General features: G+C 38.8%; 1 protein-coding gene across 1 annotated transcript in view; it reads right to left on the bottom strand.

The window, feature by feature from the left end:
* The window catches only part of loxl2b (lysyl oxidase-like 2b), an 89,689-nt gene extending 73,491 nt beyond the window's left edge, over window positions 1-16,198 (bottom strand). Inside the window, exons 1-3 of the mRNA XM_047382030.1 lie at window positions 16,060-16,198; window positions 11,509-11,861; window positions 11,129-11,304 (exon numbers count right to left, since the gene is read on the bottom strand). Of these exons, the coding sequence (XP_047237986.1) occupies window positions 11,129-11,304; window positions 11,509-11,857 (525 nt within the window). The 5' untranslated portion in view covers window positions 11,858-11,861; window positions 16,060-16,198. The remainder of the gene's footprint in view (window positions 1-11,128; window positions 11,305-11,508; window positions 11,862-16,059) is intronic.
* Between the last annotated feature and the right edge of the window lie 3,775 nt (window positions 16,199-19,973).

The raw sequence follows: 19,973 nt of genomic DNA on the forward strand, positions 1-19,973 counted from the left end.
TGGATTGATTTTGGTTGGTGATATTCTAAGAATTTATTTTTCACAATGCCATATGATACTTCTAAAACATATGTTTTAGAAGTATCTTCCAACAGATACGTCCTCTAAATGATTTATTCCTTTACTGTTCCATGTTAAAAAGTTAAGCGCCATTTCATTTTGCAGGATGTTTGGTTGTTCCAAATGGGGGTTTGTCTGCATGGGAGAATTGAAAACCTATTCATTTTGAGATATTACCACAAGCCTGTCAGAGGTGTACTGATATTGATGCTTTTAAAACAGTTGTGCTACTTAATTAAAGGGCAGATAAATACAATGCCTGAGATACAGATTTCCTTCCATAGTGTTTTTTTATCCATAGACTATCTGATTTTTTCAAATCCATTTTAAGAGATTTTGAAATCTATGTGCCAAGAAATATTTATAACCATTTGGGATTTCCAATGCTCCTAAACGTTTTGCCTTTTGTAAAGTCTTTAAACTTATGCAAGGAGGTTTAGATGTCCAAAAAAAGGTTGACAGGAAGGAATCTAAGCCTGGGGTGTTTTAACTGGGATCATAGAGAAGTTATAGTTTATTTTAGGGAGGATCATCATTTTTTCCCATAACTGACAAAGGGAAAGTTCTCCCATGTGAGGTCATCTTCTATTAATTCATGATTTAATAATAATAATACATTTTATTTAATAGCATCTTTCATAACACTCAAGGACACTGTACAAGCAAGTTAAAAACAGCAAGCAAAGCACAAAAAAACAACAAAACACAAGCAGCTTAACATAAATAAGACATTACAGGGAATATGCAGATTTGAAAAGGTGAATTTAGAGGTGGATTTTAAACTGAGAAAGGGAGTCAATATTACGGATATCAGGTGGAAGTTGATTCCAGAGCTAAGGGGCAGAGTAAGAGAGGCTCTGCTCCCCATGGTGCTGAGGCAGACAGAGTGAACAGAGAGGTGAATGGAGGAGGAAGACCTGAGGGAGCGGGAGGGCGTGTGAAGACAGAGGAGCTGGGATAGGTAAGGTGGGGCAAGGTTGTGGATGGCCTTGAATGTAATGAGGAGTAACTTAAATTAAATTCTGGATGTGATGGGGACCCAGTGTAGCTGTTGTAATATGGGAGTGATGTGGTGGAAGGAGGGGGTTTGGGTTCTGAATCATTTGAAGTTTATAGAGGGATTTTTGTCAAAAACTGTAGAGGAGAGATTTACAATAGTCAAGACGGGAGGTGACCAGGCTATGAATGAGGACAGAAGTGGAGTGGGGGCTGAGGGAAGGACGAAGACCGTTTATAGAGCGAAGTTGAAAATAAGCAGACTGGATAACATTATTAACATGAGTAATGGGGTATAACTTAATTGTGTCAGGTCATCCAGCCTGTTAGAAATATTGATGCCCAGGTACCTGATGTCTCCAATTTGTAAAGAAATGGTCGGAGAGAGATAAATATCAGAGGAGAGATGAAGGCCCATTGACTAGTTCCAATCAATAGAGTAGTGTGAAATTGTTGAGAACTTACAGTGGCTTTTAAATGTATTCATACCCCTTGACCTTTTCCACATATTGTCACATTACAACCACAAACATAAATATATTTTATTGGAATTGTATGTGAAAGACTGACACAAAGCCAATTATGAAGTGGAAAGAAAATTATTCATAACTTTTTTTTTTTTTTTTACAAATAAAAAACTGAAAAGTGCATTGTGCAAAGGTATTCAGCCCCCTGAGTCAATACTTACTGAACCACCTTGTGCTGCAATTACAGCTGCAAGTCTTTTAGGGTATATCTCTACCAGCTTTGCACATCCAGTGACTGAAATTTTTGCCCATTCTTCTTTGCAAAACAGTTCAAGCTCAGTCAGATTAGATGGAGAGCATTTGTGAACAGCAGTTTTCAGATCTTGCCACAGATTCTTGATTGGGTTTAGGTCTGGACTTTGACTGGGCTATTCTAACACAATAATATGTTTTGCTTTAAACCATTCCATTGTAGCCATGGCGTCGTTGTCCTGCTGGAAGGTGAACCTCCGCCCCAGTCTCAAGTCTTTTGCAGACTCCAACAGATTTTCTTCCAAGATTGCCCTGTATTTGGCTCTATCCATCTTCCCATCAACCCTGACCACCTTCCCTGTCCCTGCTGAAGAGAAGCACAACCACAGCATGATACTGCCACCACCATCTTTGACAGTGGGGATGGTGTGTTCAGAGTGATGTGCGGTGTTAGTTCTCCGCCACACAGAGTTTGGCATTTTGTCCAAAAAGTTAAATTTTGGTCTCATCTGACCAAAGCACCTTCTTCCACATGTTTGCTGTGTCCCCAACATGGCTTCTGGTAAACTGACAATGGAACTTCTTATGGTTTCCTTGGCTTTCTTCTTGCCACTCTTCCATAAAGACCACATTTGTGCAGAGCATGGCTAATAGTTGTCCTGTGGACAGATTCCCCCACCTGAGCTGTGGATCTCTGCAGTTCCTCCAGAATCACCATGGGCCTCTTGGCTGCATCTCTGATCAGTGCTCTCCTTGTTCGGCCTGTAAGTTTAGGTGGATGGCCTTGTCTTGGTAGGTTTACAGTTGTGCCATACTCTTTCCATTTATGACGATGGATTGAACAATGCTCCGTGAGATGTTCAAAGCTTGGGAAATCTTTTTATAGCCTAAGCCTGCTTTAAACATCTCCACAACTTTATCCCTGACCTGTCTGGTGTGTCCCTTGGACTTTATGATGCTGTTTTCTCCCCAATTTTCTCTTAACCAACCGCTGAGGCCATCACGGAGCAGCTGTACTTGTACTGAAATTAGATTACACACATGTAATCGCTATTTAGTCATTAGCTATCATTGGTCAACTTCTGAAGGCAATTGGTTGCACTCAGAGTAAAGGGGGCCGAATACTTTTGCACAATGCACTTTTCAGTTTATTTGTAAAAAGTTTTTGTAATTTTCTTTCCACCTCACAATTGTATACCACTTTGTGTTGATCTTTCACATTCCAATAAAATATATTTATGTTTGTGGTTGTAATGTGACAATATGTGGAAAAGTTCAAGGGGTATGAATACTTTTACAAGCCACTGTATGTATTAGGCTTATTGTCTCTGTTACAAAGCGATTTGCATTTTCCAGAAAGAGCAACAAATCATCAGCATATAAACAAATTTTGTGAATTTTATTGGCTGTTTGGATTCCATAAAAAGTGTTGCTGTGACGAACTGCAGCTGTTTCTCATTCTAACCTAATTGCTCAAACCTTGCTTGCCATGCCTTTCTCCTCACTTACAACTGTATATAAGCTCTCTGGTTTTCATCGCTCACTGCTGGATTCTTCCATTTGATCGTTTCATATTCTGGCCATTCTCTGTGTCCTGTTTCTCCTATGCAGGTTTGCTGTTTCATTTATTAAATTATTCTGCTCACTATGCGTGTTCCTGCATGCACTTTCATCCTGCTCAAACCTCACACGTCATGACACTAGTAGCCAGTGGCTAAAAGAAATGGGTGTCACGTTACATTTATACTGCAGGAACATTGTGAATTACAAATTAGAAAATCCTAGAAACTCTGATCAAATTGAAAAAGTAAATTATAAATTAATATGATGCTTCAGTTTTTAAAGGGATTGTTAGGGTTGTCAACAGGGCCGGTTCTAGGCATGGTTACATGAGGGGGCAGGCAGAAATGTGAAGGGGGCATCTCATCGGTATGCATTATGGTGACGATGGAAAGATGCATTTCAACTAAAGGTGTCCATTTATGGAACAATCTTGACAGTGAGATAAAACAAATAATTTTCTGCCTTTAAATAAAACTTGAAAATCAATATGATGAAGCAATATGGTGTTGATTAAGCTGATGTTTTGTTGTATTTTTTGTGTGTAAATTTTTTGTGTATTTGAATTATCTTTTTAATAGTCTTCTGAGCTGAATAGCTCATTTTCTCTTTATGTGAATAGGGAGCAGATGTAAGTTTCTACTTCTTTCTGCTCCTTTTCATTCATTTCTTTTAGTTGTTACATATTTCATTCATATTTATTATTAAGGGAATTAAATAAAAAACTAATGAAAATCAAATAAAATATACTCTGTCCAACACTACAAAAATGGACTGGACTTTGTCTGGCCTCTACTCCAAGACCTGCCCAGCTTGGGTGTCCCACCTGAAGCAAAGCTCCTACTGATATTGTTCTTAAGGCCACTGAGGCACGCAAACCCCCTGACCACAATAAGGTGGCAATCCTTCAGGGGGGAAACAGAAAGTAATAATAAATAATAAGAAGGAAATTTAAGATACTCTTCATCTAAGATTTAACAACCGACATAACATTTATCTTATTGGATGTGCATTGCATCTTAAACTAATTTGAACCTAATAATAACCGCAGAAAAGTGAAATTAATATTTAAAGCAAATTACACCAAACATTTCCTCAAACAGGATTAACAAACAGCATAGATTAACGGAAAATCTTTTTGTTTGTTTGTTTTTTGACTCCTCAAAAATCTCCTTCTTTGTCTTCTCACCAGTCCAATCTCCTTTCTCCTCACTCTCTTCTACAATAACAGTCTTCTGTTACCCTGTGCAAAAACTCTCACAAATTCATCAATATCCAGGTTATTTGTAATAGTCTTCTCATGGGCCAAGATCACCAAATTCCTTTTTCTCTGGTGTAACATGGTGCGACGGTAAGGAGTTAGGATCTGGGACAATGTCGAGAAGGCTGTTTAATACAATTTATGCAAATCCAGAAAGGCCCCCTTGTACTCATGTAGGTGTTTACACACAGTGGACAGGTTTGTATCATTTGGACATTTCTTGAGTAACATCTGTTTTGCCACAAGTATTTAATTTTTGAGATTCTCATTATCTGTCACAAACCAGCCAGCACAGCCAGTGGGTGCAACAGGGTTAAATCTAGAAATGTACTAGATTTGGGTGCAAGGCTGGATATGGCTTATATCAGGTCAACATTTTTCTGTGAAAATCTATTTCCCTAATAGCCCTATCAAGGATGTTGAGGAGAGACCTTTTCAGAGACTGAGGAGGGGAAATGCTTGGGTCACCAGAGTCTGTATGGCCCACAGTTTTAAAAGCACAACACTTTTACCAAGAAGTTTGCTCATTGTTCTCCTTCTCTTTGGAGGATGTAAATCATCCCTAGCAGCAGACTGAGACTACTTCCCCTCGTACTCATTCTTATTGTCCCGGATGTTTTTTAAGGACTCCAGTGATGCACCAACAACCTCAGCAGCGCTGCACATGTCCACTGTCTGAGACTGAAGTACTAAATTTGCTGGTTTTAAGACACCAAGCACCCGCACTACAAACTTTCCAGTCTCAAAGAAGTCTTGCCTCTTTATTTGACAGAGCAGGCCTGATGCCTCGGTGCACAGGTCAACTGCAGCATCATCATCTTCAGTCATCTCAGATAAGATACTGACAATCTGGTCTTTATTGTCCACAATGCACCTTGTCACTTCATAGTGGCTTGTACATCGAATATGAAGCAATCTTATAAGATTAGGTGCATCATATTTCTTGGACACATAGTGATGCTGAAAAAAGTTGTAGAGTGAACTGGAGAGGTCAAAAAATCTTTTTCCACAAGGTTCGATCTGCATGGCATGCACAACCACTAAGTGCAGTTGGTGATTGTAGCAGTGAATGTATGGGACATGTCTTGCAAGCTTCATTTGGAGCAGAGCTTGTACACCACCACTTATCCCACTTATCACAGACGCGTCATCTGGCTAAGTATGTTGTGAGCACTGTAGCCAGCATCAGAGAGGAATGTCAGTATCTCAGAAGTGGTGTACTCTGCATCAAGTTGACCCAAGTCAAGCAACCCAATTAGATGTTCTTCTGGCATGGAATTGCTGACAAATCGGAGCATCACAGACACATTTTCCACATTCCACCTGTCCCTGGTCCCTTCACTTTTGAGGCAAAACCCTGTAGAATCAGAATTTTCAAATTTTTTATGACTTCCGCAAGCACCATATCTGCCAATGTTTTAATTATTTTATTTTGGATATCCTTAGATGTGTATTTTGCATTGTTTGGGATACCTTTAGCGATATTTGCTAGTTTGTCATCCTTCTCCAAGGTGTACTCCATCAGTTTTAGAAAAAGACCTCAAGCAACATCGTCATTGTCAGCTGTAGGCCTATCATGTTTCAAAGTTTCTGCTGTCCTGTGGAACCCCCAACTCATTCACACAGAGAAACCTTACAGCAATGCCACACTCTTGACGTAGTAATGTTTTTTTTTCAAGTTGTGTTTTGCCAACCAACAGGGAGTCAACAGTCCCCCCTGTAGCCTCTCTGCTTTTGTGCTGAGTCCAGATGGTGGAAGTATGAATATGGTTGTGGGTTGACATGTCTCTGTACCCCCTTGTCCCAATCAAATGCTGCTTTCCAGTTGTTAAAACCAGTTAAGGTAAAAACAACATCCCTCTCGTTAGCAGTTTTATATTTCCGACAGGGAAAACAAAATCCTGCGTCTAGAATAACAGATAAACTCTAGCCATGGTTCGTGTGCGGCACCAGGCAGAATTGAATGGTCTTAATGATGTACCGAATGCACGCTTTGGGTAGCTTCCCAGTATTGGATAAGATGGTTCACTGTCATTTAAATCACTAGGTAGACCTATCTTTGCAGGCTGCATTGGAGGAGCAGCACTTGCGGGAGAAATGTATTTTGCTGATGACAAGGGTGTAGTTACAAGCATGCTAGCTGCTGCCTCTGAAGTACTCCCAGCATCACTGCTACTGGTAGAGGAAGGAGCAGCATCGGAATTTTTAAATGTTCTGAAAATGGATGCATCATGTAGCATTAACTGAATGGAGCTCTTTAGGAGCTACTAAATCCGGTGAGAGTGGAAAGTGAGAAAAGCTTAGTAAAAAATGCGGTAATTATTCTCAAAACAGCATAAAAACTATAAAGTGGATAGGGCTTGATATAAGGGTCTTTTACACACAGGTCATTTCCTCAGTCTGTGTTATGCACAGGTCGCTCATATCTCTCTGTGCTTATGTGCGTGAGAAACCCTTCCACTGACAGGTTCACATTTGGAAATGAACAGCAAAGCATTCCCCAGTTGAGTCAACAAAATAGATGCTATATTTGCATCCGTTTCTTTTGTTAACTGTTTATAATGTGTCTCACAGCATGACTCGCTATAACGAATTTCATTGAGCTTTTCTTCTTCAATGTTTACCATTTCGGCTTTTCCTCTCAGTGAGAGAGAAATCTGACACTGTTAGCTAGTCAGGCTACTTGTAGGCTCATTTGCATACTGAGCGCTGATTCGTCGATTACTAGTAGGAGCGGGAGGGGGTTTGGTCCCTAATATATAATGAGTAAATATACTAATATTTTATATCAATTGAGATATTGTATGATGGATAATTGTTAAATGATCAATTTTAAAATTTTTAATTAATAAAATGTTGCTGATATTGCCTAATTGACTACAGGGCTTCTAGAAAGGCCATCAGGAGGTTTAACTTGTTTACTGTAGAACTTTCTGATTATAGCTCTGCATTCTAGTAACAGAACAGAGCAGTTTCTGAAAAGATACAAATAAATACCGGAAATAAATAACTGATTTGTCAGTATATATTATGGTAAACTGAATCCAGAAAATAAACACTTCCCAGTAAATAAAGAGACATGTACTACTGTATTAATCACCTAATATTCATAAATGATGATTTACCCTCAACAATGTTGCATGCAAACTGGGAGTAATCTGGGTGACAGCTAGAGGCTAACAGCAATACACACAACTGTTAGCTTAAATTATGCTAAATCACGATTGTGCTAACAAGCAAAAACTGACATTTTAAAGGCTGCATAAATACACCAGCAACTAAACAACACTACCAGAAGTAGTAAGCAACGTTTAGGTATTAATTTCACATCACTATGAACTAGACTTACATAGTGACTACTGCACCACTCTAAGCATGTCATGTGGTGAACCTGAAGAATAGGAAGAGCAACTGCATGAGAACACCTTCAAAATAAAACACCCATTTCACATTAAAAGCCTGAATACATTAAACATCTAGCTGCCTGAAAAATTCTGAACAGTAATAGTCATAGTAGGGAAGTTGCAATCTAATCCTAGGTATTGGCTCGGGATCCCAATTATTTTTAAGTGATCAATATTAGGAAGCCATGACTTAACTCATGGGGTTTGGGCAGCCTGTTTTTAACAACCACAGCCTATTTCTAGATTTTCTGCTTAGAAATAAAGCCATTTACACACTTTATCATGGGACTCAGTGAGAAAGAAGCTACAGCAGCTCTCTACCTATCTCAGTCCTGCTCTGCATACTGCACTCAGTACGTTCTCTGTATAGGAACTCTGCATGCAGCTGTAACACCAAACATTACATTTGACCATGTTAAATACAAAGTGCTGAAATTCATAGGCAGAAAAACCTTTTCTAAATGTTTTGCCTGTACATAATTGGAGTCACAGAAATACAAGCTGAATTATCAACAGGTTATGTCAAATGAGAAAGTAAACATGCTAATGTAAACCTGGTCAATAGCAAAATAGCAAAAGGTGAGTTTGTTAAAAAACTGCAGCTCTAAATGTGTTAAGTCATATCTCTTGTAAAACTAATAATAAGCAGCGTATTGTTTAGGCAATGTATTGTCAGAATACCATTGTACCTTTCTAAAATCAGTGAGTTTCACACAGGAAGGTCATTGGTGGTGCACCGCCACTACCATAATGGGCCTATTCTGCTGGTTTAAACTGAATGGACAGTTAAACTGAATGCAACCCTGTCTTTTGGCTGCTTAGAATATTTCATTGCATGTCAGTAACCTTCAAGAAGAACACTACCTCCACCAAGTGATATCTTTGTTTGGAAACTCCCTCTGAAATACAAAAAGGATCCAACCTTCAGGCATGACCACAGTGCATTATCTGCCTCCATCTTTCTCAGTCCTTGGTCTCCTTCTCTGAAAGACCAACTCTCCGCATATCCTCCTTCAATACAGGAAGCTACACTGTTGTCTTCCTCTTTTCTGCCATTCTGGCAGCTTAATATTTATCATCATTTGCCCAAAGCTGCAAGAACAATGTGGTGCATTACCGCCACCAACTGCCTTGGAGTGTGGACCAGAATGTCGCTGACCCACATGGCTGCCCATCATGCCTGTTCAAAAGTCAGACATGGCACCTGGCAGGAATAAAATGTCTACATAGCAAATTAAAAAATGCTTTGAGGTCTGGACAAAATGCTCTCTGGGTTCAGATTTGGACCAGAGTCTGGGGTTTGGAGACCCCTGGTCTAGACCATCTCAACTTTACATCCACTTCAACTTTAACCACTCTATCAGAGCTGTCCCTTTAATACATTATTTTCTAATACTGTCCATTTTGGTAATTTCAAATAAAAAACCTTAAAGCTTTACCTGAACCCCACTTTTTTTTAGTTCCACCATCCCCAAACAAGATATCATACCAGATCGTAACAATATCTTGTAAATCTTCTCTTTCATTCTTGCAACTTTTCTACAGCATCCTTCCTGCATTATGTTAACTATCTTGTGCACTGTCTGTTCCTTTACATGGCTAACCTCAGGTACTTAAACCCATCCATCCTTTAGTACCTCACAGCCATAATTGTCCACTGGTCTCTGTCTTGTTCACATTTTGTCATCATTTCTCCTCAATCATAGCAGCACCTATTCAGGCTTTTGTCCACCCACACACCACAATGTCGTGTGCAAATATTTCAACCCACAAGGATCCATTCCAGCCTCTTGTGTCAGTTCTCCCATTATCACTGCTGCACCGCATTCATAATATTTAAATCTTACAGGGTTTCCTTGCCAAACAGAAGTATTTACCATGAACCGCCATCTCGCTGCTGTCAGCAAGGCACTTAGGTCTGGAAAAGTAAGTCTAACCTATAATTAGGAGCCCGGGACATAAAGTTGAGTGCTTTAATATTGACATCCTGTATCTACTATTGAATTTCTTATTTTAAAGTTAGAAGGGGAGTGGAGTTTGAGTTGCCATGTTGCGTTGACATAGTTAGCTAACAAAGATGTCGGACTGGTGGTGTAGGGGTTCAGCGTGCAACCCATATACAGAGGCTTCAGACCTCGACACAGCTGTCTTGGGTTCGAGTCCCGCCCTGGTAACATTTGCCACATGTCTTCCCCCCCTCTCTCTCTGCCCCCATTTCCTGTCTGCCTACTTTGAATAAAAATACTGTGAATATAAGGGACACCAGTACCACAAAAAAGTCTTTAATAAAGAAAAAAGATTTAATGTAAAAAAACTTTTTTTCAGGATTTTCAAAGCTTTGTTAGCATTAGAGTATTTAAATAAAAAAAGCATGAAAAGAGAAATATTGATGGATGAGACAAAGATTGCACTGAATTATTCTGCAATGACTAGATACCAAAACCTTTACTATGCTGGTATAAACAAAACAAGATAAAATTTAGTATTAACCAAAAATATTGCAGAAATCTCACTCAGAGCCCAATATTGTGTTGTCTTTTAAACTAGATGTTTCCTTACGTTCCTAACGAAGACGCATAAGGTCTGCGTATGTGAGCAGCATGTGAGATATTTTAGTAAGTTCCAACTCTGTTTTTGTACTTAAACTTATTCAGATAGAATTACTTCTACATTAAAGGGTAAATAATGGCTAAAATATCACTCAGAGAAGACGGTAGTTCTTCTTGCTACACAATCAGAGGTAGGTTTATGAGGTTACATTTCCTGATATTAGTGCTATAGCAACTCCTTATGTCCCTTCATATTTTTACAGGACATTCACATTTTTAAACCAAAAATTTATGCTACCTTCCGAGCCTTGTGTAATAGGAAGGTTTGATGAGGTAATTAATTATATAAATTTACTCTTGTTGGTTGTAATCCGCAGCAGCAGCGCCGCTTTTATCATAGCAAAGCCATTATACCCTATGAGGTTCACTCATGACAAGATGAAATAATGAGTAAAACATTAAAGCTTAAGCTGACATTGGAGAAAAAAAGTCACATCAGAATAGACCAAATGCACCAACTGGTACCCAGTAGGTCAACAGACACAGAAGGAAATAAAAAAAGACTTTGGATAGGTTTACCTCCACATGATTGGGCAATGTGTTAACAAATCTAAATCCAGGGATCCTCCTGTCACTGCAGACTACGCCTACATCTTCAGTGTGTTTGCAGTCTGAAACACCAATCCCGTTGGATGGACACAGAGCCAACGTCCTCTCTTTCCCAGTGCATTGAAGATTGTCAAACCAGATGGGTCCTTATAAGATTAAAGGGAGATAAAGGTTTCATTATTGTTAGCATTCAACACGCTACCTTAGTTTTGTTGCTACTATGATATTTAAATTTACACATATCAGTATATGTGTATATTTACACAGTATATGTGTAAATATACACATATACCAATAAATGCCTTGTAAAATACGTTAGATGGGATCTATTTGGAATGTCTGTGCATTACCTTCTCCTTTCCCATATTTTGAAGATGGCACCCATGAGACGGCTTCCTGGTAGCCCAGTTCCTTGCACACCACCTGGGCAGCATGGATACTGAAGTCATCGTCGCAGACAGTACCCCACGTACCGTTGTAGTAAACTTCCACTCGACCCTCATTATGCTTCCTCTTATGTCCCGCTAGTCGGAGCTGAATCCTGGGAGTATCTGGAGCCAGGACTGGGGGGGTGTACTGTTCCTGTTCAGGGTTGGGATAGCCCAGTGGGTATTCGAGGTACTCATACTGGGTATGGACCAGTTTTAACAACACCAATAAGATGCCAGTGCAGTAGGATAGTTTTTGATTGGGCAACATTTTGCTGTAAAAAAAAGATGAGTAGAGAAGAGCAGTCATTAAATGTTGTAAGAAGCGGTCTAAAGCTGGGGCCACACTACACAAAATTTGGCCCAGTTTTACCCTTAGTTCCCAGTCGGGGAAAGTCTGCATCAGGGTGCACAAGTTTTGGTCAGTCGGCAGAGTGAGTCGACACAACAGTCTGAAATTGTGAGAGGAGGTAAGAACTGGAGCCTCCAGTGTGTTTGGGGAACTGACCCGACCTCAGTTGAAGAATTTTTTGAGGTGCACCTGGATGCAGTCGGATCATGTGAACCCAACTGCAAATGTTACTAGACAATGAAAAAGAGTCTTAGATGTGGCAACAGCTGGGACCCCACGTTTTTTTAGGGGTACAACAGTGTGGGCATTAAACAAACTATTAACCAATTACAGCCACAGTGATAAACAACAAACAACAAAACAACAAAGAGATAGTTTAATATTCAAAACTAAAATACAGTAAATTATAAAGGCCCTTATTGAAATAAACCAAACAGTTAATGTATTAAACATAAAGGTAATGGCACATAATTTAATAAATTGACATTTTATTTTTTTTTATTTCAAACCAAATCTGTCATCAATTTTTCATGGCCATTTGCATAATCCAATCCATTGGTGGTGGTGGGGGAGTGGGGGGCTGGGTTGGTGTGAATTCTGACAATATCTTCTATTACTGCCATCAGTTTGGTATGCTCATTTGGCTTGAGCTGGACTGATAAATCCTGTAGTGATCTAGCAGTAGGTCTAGTTGTTACGTGTGTGATCCCCAGTCATTCCTCAGTTGGGAAACAAAAACCAGTCTGTTAGTGTGAACACATAGTTCTTTTAAAATCTGGGACGACTGTGAAAGTTGGGTAGTGCGTCCCAGGCTTTAGATAGCTTATTGATAGTGAAAGAGGAATCGAGCTGAACAAATATCAAGGGATTGCAGGTAAAAGGGGCATTACACTGATTTCATGCATAAAGATCCTACTACAGTCAGCTAGGAGGACTCAAAATAAATGTCCAACAATAAGAATAATCATTATGTGTTACAGGAAATAAGGCATGTCACATTACACATAAATGGAGTTCAGGAGTTGGTACAAAAAGAAAAATAAACAAATGCCAGATGTTAGGTCTCTTTTCACTTATTTTTCAGAGAACATAACCCTCAGAGAAACAGTCCCAGGTAATGGTGTGGCCCTAACCTGCTGCGCTTTGCAAAACAGGGTTTGTTTAGTTGTAATTTCATTATAAAATAAAATAGTGCCCCACAGACCATATATCAACCAAAACCCTTAATGGAGTTCAGAAGTGAATGGCCAGTTTAATTTCAGTGTGTATACACACCAGCAAATACCATGTTTTTAGGCCCTAACTTGTTGATGGGGACAATCTCTGAATCTCTAATTTTCTGCTGGATTCAAAACCCTTACCTCTAACAAAGAATGTGCTGCACTTTTATTCTTTCATATGCAACTGTTGTAATATTGTTGAGTAACAATACATCCAGCTTAAGAGACAAGATGATACATAATATTGGACTGTTAGGACTGAGATGGGACAGGATTTTAACAATATTTAAAAGGGAAAACAAGAACTCACATTGTTTTTGCAGTTTTCACAAATAGCATAAAGTTTACACAAATCAAAAACTATATGAATCTCTAATCAGTCTATTATACAGCATGCAGGTTTGACTAAAATTATGTTTATTTTACAAACAGAATAAAGGTTTCATTCCAGACTGCTACTCTGTTCTTTGTAATATTATCTATTTCAGGTTTGATTAGTCAAAGTATTTTGGGGTGTGGATGAAAGGTGTGGGTCAAAGGCTGTTCAGAACCATTTAACAACAGTGACATGGCCCTAGAATTGAGGAAGCGTTGAAGCAGATGCCAGCTTTAGCATTATTAGCTGCAAACAGTTAGCAAGTCGCTGTATTCTTTCGGGGTTTACAAATCATTTGTTTTTTGTTTTTTTTGTCTGTCACGGTTTTTTTCTACCGAGTGCCCAAATAAAACTGCTACACAAACAATTTAAAAATTGCAGAGTCAAAAAGTGTTTCTGGCCAATTCAACAAGCAGTCTTCATTAGTTGAATCTTCATTAGTTTATACTTTTTTCTACTTCCCTTTGGGCATAACATTGAGTTGCTAATGTAGTATATACTGACAATTTTGCTATAATCCTTATTTTGTATTATTTTCTTTTACTATTTTTTCCTACTACTGTAGTTTGATAAAAACTAATCAGTCAAACAATCCATTAAATAACATAACGGACTTTGCACACATTCACCTCTCACCTTCCACTACTGCCACAGATCACCAGGATTGCCCTGTATTTACTGTTCCTCTAAGTGTGACATTTTTCTTTGTTTTAAAATCTAAAATTAGATATAATTTCTTTGTTCTTTAATTAAACCTAAACCATTTATACAGCAGTTGGTCATAAAAATGTCATATTGCTTTTCAGCTCTAGACAACATTTATTTATTAAGATTAAGGGCTTGTAAAGGTTGCTGACTGGCACATCCTCAAAGAGCTGCTGTTTGTCCAGACGGCTGCAGCTTTACCCAGTCTGCATGCTTTCGGATCATTTTCCCATCAACTTTGAAACAGCTTCCCGCTGTGTGCTGAAAAAAAAGCTATCCCACAGCATGGTTCTGCCACCACAATGCTTCAAAAAGCAATTTTGTGTCCAGAGTGATGTGCAGTGTTAGTTTGTGAGACAACGCACCTATTTGGTGTCACAAATACTGAGAAAGTCTGCAACGTGCCAGATCTTTTAGTCAGCTTCAGACAACTTTCTTTGAGTTAGATGTTACCAAACAGCTTAAAGTTTATGTTGGAATCTGTTTTGATCTGTCCTGAACTTCGTGTTACTTTAACACAGACCATCCTTGCAAACTTCGCAACACCTCTCTTCAATACTAGACAACTAACCTCATCACACCACAAGAAGTATTCTAAAATGACCTAAATAACATGACATCACTAAAATGTAGGTATTGAAGCAGCCCCATGTTCCCCAGGTGAAACATGGAAGGAGTCGGATCTATACGGAGGCACCACCTCACAACCCTGAAGAACCTAAAGGACCAGTTATATCCTGATGCCAACTGTCCAGCTAAGCTTCAAATGTTCTGTCACTGCTTACAAATGCTAGAAAATGTCATGGATTATTTTTTGTGTGAAGCCTCACAAGCATGTAGAAACAAAACAAGCAACCATTAAACAGGATCAATGCCAGAAACAAGAAAACATCCACTCATGAGTGAAAAACAAACTCAAAAACATGCACATAACTGTAATCAAAAGACTTTACAACAGATGTGCCTGTAATGTGCTTCAGTGTGAAAACATCTGGCAGCCCAGGGCTGACCCATCAGCTGCAGTGTTTCTGCTTTCCTTACTGTAACGTGGCATTAGTTACACAACTAATGGAATGAAGCTCGCAGCCTCCTTGATTTCCTTTGGCTTTGGTTTAAAAGGAAACTAAACATTAGGGACATCAATGGATCAGAAAGGCTGAAATATGAAACCTCTGCTGTCAGGAGCAGACATGCACACAAAAGTATTTCCATAGGAGCTCTACTGTATGGTGGCCAGACCCTTTTCTAAAAAGCTTATGTTCAACAAGCTCTAAGGACTCTTTAGGTGTTTTTTGTGTCATGTGAACCTTTTTTCACCTTCAGTAAGGCCTATGACTGCCACCAGTGATGGAAGCGATCTATGGTCTGGTTAAAAAGGGCAAAATGTCAATTTGCAGGAATACCAGAAACTCTTCAAATGACCCTTGCAAAAGACTCCAGCACTGCAGGCACTTACAAAGAGGAAAAAGTTAAATCGCATTGTTTTTTGCAGCAGTCTCCATTTTAAATCATTCTAATTTTGGATTCTTGATAAGTAATTCATGTTGCACTTATCTGATAAATAACTGCAGTCAATTAAAGCACATATAACTTAAACAGAATGTCCTATAGCCATGGCATGTCAATTAAAAGTAATCTAAGGCTAGAAAAAGAAACCTTGGATTTTGATAATGCACTTAACTTGTGTTGAAAACAGTGCGGATGAGAATACATAAAGATGCCGTGCACAGAATTATAAATCTTTGCAAAAGTTTGAAAAAACTTCGAGACTTAAAGTTTGGGTTCAAAGATTGAGAAGTTTTAGCTGTGGCTGAACTTACTGCTCTTCCCTTCTGGCGAGATGAAGCTCCAGTTAACGGGCTCAAAGCAGCCTAGTGTTCATGAAGACCCTGGATCCTGAAGTCAGCTGCTCCTCCTTCTGCCGCTCTCTGAACTTTCACTGCTCTTAATGCAAATCAGCACCATTGGAAGGGGGGCTCCAAAGCCATCAAGGCCCCGCCCACCGACGCCCACCATAATCGTGACCCAGGCGGAAGAGGAAGAGTCCCGGGAGGTGCAACAGCAGCTTGTCCGATAATAGGCCTTCCTTCCCCAGCACAGCGAGAGGATGTCCTGGATGCTGCTTTCACGTACTATCGAACGTTAAATAAAAAATAGATCAAAACTGTACAGCAAAATAGGTTTTTACATTATTTTCACACAAAAAAAACTGTAAACTCTATGGTTATTTTAGTGAGCAAGAAATTAAAACAGCGATTTATTTAGGTTTTTTTTTTTTTTTACCTTCTACATAAACACTCTGGATCTCCACAACGTTGTAAAACTTTCGCAAACTACAATATAACTAATATGGGTTTCAACACTTGCAGTCTCATTAAATTAGTCTTTTCTCAAAATAACAAAAACAAAAGGAACACAAAGACAAAAGCCCATATAACCCACCTTACAGGAGATCTAGAGAACAGAGAAAAACAAAAGCACAGGAGAGGGAGCCAACTCATGAGTCTCAAAACGCTAAAAGGGCAATATCCAGTATTAACTGCCCAAATGCATTCATACCTAGCAGATTTAATTTTAAAATTATTTTCATTCAACTAAGAAGTCTGTTTCTGATGAGAAAAACAACAGGCCCCTATCAAAGGTGATAAAACAACGTAAAAGGAGTATAATGTATTGTGTGTGTTTTCATTTTATTTCATTGAAAGTGGAAATGTCAAAAATTATTCACACTCTTCTCAGTTATCAGTTGAAAAATCTTCACTGTCAAAAGAAACATGTTGATAAACTTAAAATATTTCTTTAAACTCAAACCTGACTGTTTCTAAGTGTATTAATGGAAACTTAAATGGAAGGGAAAAAGTCTGGTATGTAGAGGCAACAGGTACAGCCTTGAGGATGCAGAGCCCATTCAAGAGTTTGGGGGAGATTTACAAAGCTGGACTGCAGCTGGAGTCAGAGCTTAGAGAGCCATCACAAATAGACTATCTAGGACATGGGCTACAAACTGTTACATTACTTAAGTTAAGCTACTCCTGAACCAAAGACGATATCAGTAGAGTCTCAGGTGGGGTAAGAAGAAAAAGAACTGGATTTTTGTTCAAAGTCCTATTTTCAGATTTGATCAGCATAAAAAGAGCGTTATAACACCTGTTCTATGGCAAACCAGAAAAGTACAATCTAAGGCAGAAGATAGGAATAAGCAGTTAGATAATATGGGGCTACAATATAAAAGGAGTAACAGATTGAAATGTTCCCTCACTTTGAAGGCAGTGTCAGATCACTGCATGGAGGAAGAAAACGATCACATGGGGTGAGTGAAACATTCCAGACTGAATCCAGCTCCATCGTCAGCCAAGTAGTAGAACATGCAGCCCCAATTCCAATGAAGTTGACTAGTTAAAATAAAAACAGAATACAATGGTTTGTAAAATCTTTGTATTCTGTTTTTACATTTTACACAAGGTCTTCTCTGGGTATTTGTTTTTATTGAAGTTTACAAAGGTATGAGTCTAATTGAAATTGATGCTTTTGGTGACGAATATGTAGTTTTATGTTTGATAGATCTGGTATCTTAGTACAATAAAACTGAATTGAATTTCACTATCTAGAGATGTACCTATCTGATGATTATTCTATAAATTTGCACTGTACTCTGCTGCCATCTTGTGTCAAATAGTCATAATCATTTTCTACTAAAATCACGGAGGCGTCCAAAGTTTCCACCAGATTCAACTGAATGTGTTACTTTTAAACCAAAGATGTGTTAAATTATCTTCTTCGTGATCGCATCTCACAACACACACCGGGTTGCTCATCAGTGATGCTACGTTTGGTAATATTGTAGAATTAGAGCTGATACGTATGTTTTAGAAATAGAAGACAACTGCTTTCACCATTTTGTTTCTGCGCGGTAGCTTTCCAACATGTGACTTCTACACCTGGGAGGACATGTAGTGTATTTGCGGCTTCCTCTGCATGATGGGATCATGTGCTCCACCACTTTCATTTTCAACCACTGTAGATTACTATCAGAGTCTGGTCAGCCTCGTGTTTCTGCTTTTTCCGTGCAAGAAAAGAAACTGATTCATCATGAACGGCGGTGCAAGTACTTCAACTCATCCTGTCCTCACGTAGGAGAGATGCCACACATGAAATCTCAGCTGTCACACTTTAAGTCATGTTAAATTCATGCAGAGTCTCACAACACAATTCATACCACATGGACTTTTCCACAGATTTTCATGTTACAACCACAAGCTCACATGCATTTTATTGGGATTTTTGTGATAGACACACATACCGTGGTGCATAATTGTGAAGTGGAAGGAAAATAATACATGGTTTATATCAATTCCAAGCCTTGTCACACATTCTCGGTTGGATTTCAATCTGGACTACTCAAACACATCCTACATCTAATTCAATCTAAACCATTCTATTATAGAGTGTAGAGTAGTTGTCCTGTTGGAAGGTGAACCTTCAGCCCAGTTTCAGATCTTAGCTTTTTTCAGGATTGCCCTGTATTTACAACTTTTCTGTCCCTGTTAGATACAGGCGTCCCCACAGCATGATGCTGCCACTACTTTGTTACACTGTAGGGAAGATGTGTCCATGGTGATTTGTAGTGTCAGATTTCCACCACAGCAAACAGACCAAAAGGTTTCATTTTGGACTTATTTGACTAGAGCACCGTCTTCCACATATATGCTGTGCCCTACTTGGCTTGTTGCAAACTGCAAACAGGACTTCTCATGGTTTTATGTCAACAATGGCTTTCTTCTTGCTGCTCTTCCATAAAGGATAAATATGTGGAATGCCCAACTAATGCTTCTCCTACCAACACCTTAGTTAGTCTAACTGCCAAAAATCTTGCAGTGGCACAGCAAAAAACCCTACATAACAGTAAAAAGCGTGGTAGAAAACTTAAGTGTATTACCCTATTCACCAGTGATAATGTCTCTTTTGACTTAGGAAACAGTTACAAAACCTAAAAAATGGTTAATTCAATTTTTTTTTAGTAAAAGTGTATGCATTATAAGCAGTCAGTTTTTGATGACAAGTAGGAACAGAAACCCTGAATAAAACATTATGTGCAGAACGTTGCAAACGTTAGAGAAATGTCCAACAGTGAGACAGAAAGAAGATGGAAACTCTGGAGGATCAAGGTGTGTGTGTTGTGTAAAAGGTTATTCCCTTTTATAGATTTCTTTAATTTTATTCTTGTCACTCTTAAATGTTGCAGTTCATCAAATTAATTTTAGTATTAACCAATAATAACCTAAGCTAATACAAATGTAGTTTTCCAATTATGGTCAAATATATAGAAATAATGATTTAATTGTATTAAGGGGAAAACCACCCTGACCCTATGTTAAAAACTAATTGACAGCCTCGTAAAATCAATAAAAGAATTGTAATTAATCACATTTTATAAAATGATGTTCAATTTTACAAGCCACAATCAGGCTTGAATACTGCCAAACCGGTATAAATAACCACTGAAATAGAACCTATTGGTCTGCATGAAGTAAGATCTGAAGTAGCAACACATCATGTCCCGAGTCATTGACATCCATCTCTTGGGACTCCGGTAAACCAGTCAGACATTATTCACAAATGGAGAAAACAGTGGTGACCTTCCAAAGTGGCTGGCCTCCCAAAATAACTCCAAGAGTGCATTAAAGACTCACCCAGGAGGTCAAAGAAGAACGCAGAACAATATCCAAAGCTCTGC

The sequence above is a fragment of the Girardinichthys multiradiatus genome, chromosome 12, assembly GCF_021462225.1.
Source record: "Girardinichthys multiradiatus isolate DD_20200921_A chromosome 12, DD_fGirMul_XY1, whole genome shotgun sequence".
NCBI classification, from domain to species: Eukaryota; Metazoa; Chordata; class Actinopteri; order Cyprinodontiformes; family Goodeidae; genus Girardinichthys; species Girardinichthys multiradiatus.